The 6,393-nt window shown below is 39.3% G+C and overlaps 1 protein-coding gene across 1 annotated transcript; it reads left to right on the top strand.

Moving 5' to 3' along the window:
• Window positions 1-2,681: 2,681 nt before the first annotated feature.
• FGFBP3 (fibroblast growth factor binding protein 3) lies at window positions 2,682-5,079 on the top strand. Its single transcript, XM_070752361.1, has 2 exons — window positions 2,682-2,814; window positions 3,757-5,079. The coding sequence occupies exon 2, from the start codon at window positions 3,847-3,849 to the stop codon at window positions 4,621-4,623; it is 777 nt and encodes a 258-aa protein (XP_070608462.1). The 5' UTR covers window positions 2,682-2,814; window positions 3,757-3,846; the 3' UTR covers window positions 4,624-5,079.
• Window positions 5,080-6,393: the final 1,314 nt, after the last annotated feature.

Here is a 6,393-nt window from a genome sequence, read left to right as displayed (position 1 = left end):
TCCATCCATCCATCCATCCATCGATTAAAACCCTCCATCATTCATTTAGAAAGATCAGGACTAAAGCTCAGTGCTTTGAAAGCATGCACCAACTACAGTATTTTTCAGAGTATAAGATGCACCTTAGTTTATGTGAATGAAAATAGGGGGGAAATCTACATACCAGGTATTGATTGCTGTTAGCCGCCCCGAGTCTTCGGAGAGGGGCGGCATATAAATAAATAAATAAATAAATAAATAAATAAATAAATAAATAGATAGATAGATAGATAGATAAACAAACAAACAAACAAACAAACAAACAAACAAACAATCAAATAAACAAATAAACAAATAAACAAATAAACAAATAAACAAATAAACAAATAAACAAATAAACAAATAAACAAATAAACAAATAAACAAATAAACAAATAAACAAATAAACAAATAAACAAATAAACAAATAAACAAATAAACAAATAAACAAATAAACAAATAAACAAATAAACAAATAAACAAATAAACAAATAAACAAATAAACAAATAAACAAATAAACAAATAAACAAATAAACAAATAAACAAATAAACAAATAAACAAATAAACAAATAAACAAATAAATTCATCTGGGTAGCATCCTTAATCTGGTCAGCTTCAGCACCTCGTTTCATTCCCTGGTTAGGGCTGAATAAATATTTTTTCAGAGGAAATAGCAATGAAAACAAGCCTGCAAAGATTAACTTTGGAGTAGCAATGAAGACAAGCCTGCAAGCTGGGAAGATTGTTAGCACCTCGTTAGGGCTGGGGAAAAAAGTTTCAAAAAAGCTACATTCAAAGTATAAGACACACCCAAAAATTTCACCCCTTTTAGGGGGAAAAGGTGCGTCTTATACTCTGAAAAATATAGTAATAAATACAGAGAATTTTTTTGCATCTTTGAAGAAGCAGTTCATTTTAATAGATATTGTGACCAGAGGTGAATTCCTCTTGATTTGGACCAGCTCACCCGAACCGTTTGTGACCCGCAGTTGTCATAATTTTGGCATCATGGATCTGGTTCGGTCTGTGGCATCTTTTTTTTCTGAATTTTTGGCCAATTTTCCTATGTTTTGATGGCTTTTCTTTGTTTGTTCGTGCTTGGAAAAAGATCCGCCCATCCCCGGGTTAATTCTGACATTTACTTCACCAACTGACATAAAAATCAATTGGCATAAAAGTCACCAATTGACATAATACTATATGCAAACTGGACTTCATGTGGCAAAATGTAGCTCCATGTTTCTCTTTGAATACAGAGCACATATGTGGTCTGTAGACATTCAGATTCAAAGAATATTTTTTACTGCATCTCATCTTTAATGCAGTGTTTCCCAACCTTGGCAACTTGAAGATATTTGGACTTCAACTCCCAGAATTCCCCAGCCAGCATTTTCTGGCTGGGGAATTCTGGGAGTTGAAGTCCAAATATCTTCAAGTTGCCAAGGTTGGGAAACACTGCTTTAATGAATTAATATGCTATAAGCATAATACATTTTTATCAAATGAACAGCCATTTAAAGAAGAGTAATGGAAAGATACAAGGCTGCTACAGTAATTTCTTTGCCTGAAGCACAGCTAATCAGGGCCCAGCAGAAGTTGGGGAAAATGATGTTTCCGGCCTCCAGAGGGCCTTGAGGGGGTGGGGGAAGCTGTTTTCACCCTCCCCTGGCATTAAATTATGGGTGTGGCACTCGTGCATGCATGATAGCATGCATACACGCAGTTTCAGCACCCGAGGAAGAAAAGGTTCGCCATCACCGAAATAGGACATGCACAGCCACTGAACATTTGGTATAAGTACATCAGTCCTTCTCTATTCAACAGGGCTGTGGTGCAACTGTGACAAACTATAGTACAGAGAGGCCTTGACTTACAACAGTTCATTTAGTGACTGTTCAAAGTTGCAACAGCATCGGAAAAAGTGACTTATGAATGATCATTTTTCAGTTACAACCTTTGTAGCATCTCTATGATCATGTGATCCAACTTCAAATGTTTGGCGAGTGGTTCATACTTATGACCACGGCTGTGCCCCAAGGTCATGGGATCCCCTTTTTATGACCTCTTGGCAAGAAAAGTCTATGGGGAAGCCGGCTTCACTTAACAACAGGGTTACTAATTTATCGACTACAGGGATTCATTTAAACAGCTGTGACAAGAAAGGCCAAAAAATGCCTTACCCGATGTCTCACTTAACAGAAATGTTGGCCACAATTGTGGTTTTAAGTCAAGGAGTACCCATATTCCATTGCAATCAGGAGGTCTTTTAGAAAAAGAGTGTGCCCAATACATATTTTTCAAATTCTCTCTTTGATTTATCTTATCCTATACTCTCTTTTCTATTCCTTCTCTAATCCCCCCCCCCTTTTCCCTTCCTCTACTACCTTCATGGAGTATTATTGTGTATTGGACAAAATTAAATAAATAAAATAATAATAAAATAATAATAAAATAAATAATCAATTAAACAGGACAAACAGTGACAATTTCCCCAGTGGGCAGAGGATCATATTTCTAAAAATCTCTGATATGGTTTAGGCACCTGAACGTACAAGGATCAAACAAAAAAAGCTTTCTGTTTGCTTTTCAGGGTTCTTCCCTTGCTCTGCCTCCGAGTGGTGTGTGTGTGTTTGTGTGTGTGTGTGTGCCTGTTTGCATGCATGAGGAGGGGCATAGGCTGTGGTTAGCCCCTCCTGGACTCTTGATAATGCAAGCATGCTCTGAACTCCCCTCCAACAGTCTAATCTTGAGCTTAGACTGGCATTTCTCCCGTACAGCTATCTTCCACTCAAAGGTAAGTGGAGCCAGCAAGACCTTGGGAAGTGGGAAATATTGAGTGTCAAGATGGGCTTCATTGTGCCTGAGGATTTGGGCCATGTTGGTTTTAAAATTGTTGCTTCCTTAATAAGAAAGCAACTTCTCCCCCCCCCCCATCACCACCACCATTGTATTAGCAGCAACCTCATGCTCATATCTGCACCAGCTTGCTAGTATTTTAAGAAAGACACCAGGTTTCAGAGATCTGCTTGCAGTTAGGGAATGCAGGGAAGAAAAGAGTGGGAATTGCAGAAGAGACGTTGAATGTGCAGGATCTTTGTTAAAGGTGGGAACTGGGAAGAGTTGGCGCGGAAGGAGAATTGTGTCAAGAAGCCAAGCTAAAAAAGAACATTATGAAGCTTTTTCTTTCTCCACTGAAGTTGCAGAAAGACTTTTGCTGTAAAAGCAAGCTATGCACATTTGGACTTCTAAAAAAAAGGATTTAGAGCATTTACATGAATTGAAAGCAAGGACCAATTTCATGCTGTAGATAAAAGGCAGTGTTTCTATTGAGTTCTTTAAGAAGAACAAGAATGTTTATCTTGGTGAAACACGCAGAGACTTATTGGCTGTGGGCTGAGTTAAAATGCCACTAATGTAAATGGGAACACCCAATGAATGTCCTACTAATCTAAAGCGATCAGTCAAAATCTGCCACCGCTGGCTGATCGGATAACAAAAGCAAGCATCTGCTTTTGTAAATGCAACCCATCCCCATCTGGTGTAGGTCTTAACCACATCTGATGGGGGTTGCAGTTTATTGTTTTTAGCTATAGTAGAATTGTTCTCTGCTGAAAAGTTGGGGAGGAAGAATGTGCTTGGTCAAGTAGAAGACCCTGTTTGCAATTAGCTGCTGCTGCTGCTGATCCTTGTTGATGATGCCTGTTCCAGATGGCTCATTGTATTTTTGTCTCCATAGGACCTGAAAGGCACTGCGGAGTCCTTGATCAAGCTTTCCCCACTAATGCTCTTGAATGAGGGGTGCCATCAGCTCTGTTGACTTCAGAAAATGAAGCTGCCCCAAACATTCCCCCTCACTCTCCTCTTCCTCAGTTGCCTGGAATGTAGCCCTTCTAAGAAGGGTAGGGATACCAGTGAAAAAGGAAAACCTCCTTTCCCTTGGGCTCAGTCTGGGGAGTTCTCCACCCATGATGAGCATATGTGCAGCTGGCAACTCATCTCTGGAGAGAGGGATACAGAGCTCCAGATCACCTGTCGTGCAGCAGAAGGAGAGGCACAGAGGTGTGTCTACCAGGGCCGGCCAGAGATATGTGCGGCCTACAGTACCAAAGGACGTCAGTTCTGGAAGCAGATCCTGGGGAAGCTCCGCCGGAAACGCCATCCCTGCCAGGACACCAGCCCTCTCAAATCCCGGCTTTGCAGCGGCAAGAAGGAGATGTCTGAAGCCCAACTGCGCCTGGTACAATCCACACCAAGCACAGAGATCCCGGTGACCACTGCAAATGTCACTCAAGGAAGGTCCAAGGGGAAAAGCCACGGCAAAAACCTACCAGCATCACAGAGATCGCCACAAGCGCACCAAGATATGACCGCCACCAATCCAGCAAAGAATGGTGCCTTGAAGAAGCAGAAGAAAGGGAGGAAGAGAAAAGGGAACCCCAATTCTCCAGCCGCTCCAACCCGTCCAGCCCTTAGGCAGCCTACAACCGCAATGGGGGAAGGCACTGTATGGCCCACAGACCTTAATGCTGACGTGGTAGACACTTATTGTGAAGAGAAATGGCATTCCTTGTGTAACTTTTTTGTGAATATCTGGAATGGCTGAACTTGCAGGGTAAGAGGAAGGGGGGATGGAAGTGTACAGAAGAAGACAGTGATAAATATGGAAGGGATGGTTTGATCTAAGGGTAGAAACAAAACGAAGTCAGGTGAAATGAAAAGATGGTGGAGCAACAATGAAAGATTTGTAATTTTATTTGATACATAATTTTCTCACTCCTACTAACCTTGATTATGAAGACGCTAAGGGTGTGTGGAAGTTACTTTTGCATAGGATTTGTGCATTAATATACAATATGTCTCCTTCCTCCTCCTATACTAAATGGGATCCATTTGTACTACATGGCTCTGCTGCCTTCCGATAATTTTTTGCTTTACAATCACTGAGATGCTAATCTGTAATTGTAACAAATTTTACAGGATCATCAGTCGCTTATGGAGTTTTATTTTGTACTTTGGAAATGTCTAACAACTGAATAATAAATGCTAATGTACCACTTGCTACTGGGTGTTAAACAACTATTTTAATGACAATAATAAATGAAGTTCTATTATACAATTATATATGTTACTATCAAAATTGCACAATTGTGCAATTATAATCTGTGTTCATGTTGGAACAATATAATCAAATACACCAAATTTATTTATTTGACAAAATTGTATACAACAGAGGCAGAATGCCATATGAACTGTTCCTCTGTCTACAATAGTGGCAGAATGCTGTATGAAGTGTTAGATTGTTGTTTAAATCTAAACTTTTTTGCTTGGCTCCATCAAAATAGTTTACCCTATATCCTCCATTTGGATAGCTCAAGAACTGGATATAATAAGGGAGGTCAATGTATCGATATTGACTTTTCCAGTTCTAGATGATCGTGAAAGTCATTCTAGACATGGCTAAATTAATTTTTAAATCTTTCTATTCTAATTAATCCAATTATTTCATTTGTTTATTTACTTGTTTACTTATTTGTTTATCAACTGTGCATGCCACCATATTCTCAACAACTCCGAGCACTGATATACACATGCTTGAGATACCATAGTTTATGCAATAGCTTTGGTCAAATGCTTGAAGACTACTAGTCAGTGTTTATATGAGATGAGAAAAGAAGCTATTGCTCTCTTGTTTTCACGCCACTCGCCTTATAGAGCCTTCAGAAGTTCTCTTTTCTCTGTTCTCTGACAAATGAGCTGTTCTCTAAGGCTTTGGAAGTGGAAACACTGAACTTGGATTTGAAGTCATGATTACAAATTCTTCTACATTTTCTTCTAATTTTCATTTGGGTTTGTACTAAGCACTCTTCACAGTGTTTCACGAGGACTCTGGGTAAAACATCAACACACTCTCTAACCAAAATAGGTAGGATCTAATCCCCTCCACTTGTGTCATTTTCCTGTAATCATTACATTGAATCATGGTGCTTTTTAAATATCCAACCACGTGTTCCAAGAACCTGATCTCTTGAGAATTGTTTTTCAGTGCAAATATAGATTGATCTATGGATGCAAATCATTCAAACTGTTATAGAGTATTTCAAATTGTATAAAAATGCTTCAGATAATTTCTTGTTTTACAAGAAATCCTGTGCCACCATTGTTTCACCCTACAAATGAAAAGCACATTTCAGATGAGGGGTTTCTTATGCTCTTGAAAGGCCTGACCCTGGATTTTTGTTTATAATCAATATAGAGTATTTTCCCCCAATAAGAAACAAAGAGGTAGCAAAGGGGGGAATAAAGGGAAGAATACACACACAGAGAGAGAGAGAGAGAGAGAGAGAGAGAGAGAGAGAGAGAGAGAGAGAGAGAG

This window comes from Erythrolamprus reginae, chromosome 5, assembly GCF_031021105.1.
Source record: "Erythrolamprus reginae isolate rEryReg1 chromosome 5, rEryReg1.hap1, whole genome shotgun sequence".
Taxonomy (NCBI): domain Eukaryota; kingdom Metazoa; phylum Chordata; class Lepidosauria; order Squamata; family Dipsadidae; genus Erythrolamprus; species Erythrolamprus reginae.
This window is presented reverse-complemented; position numbering and strand designations above follow the sequence as displayed.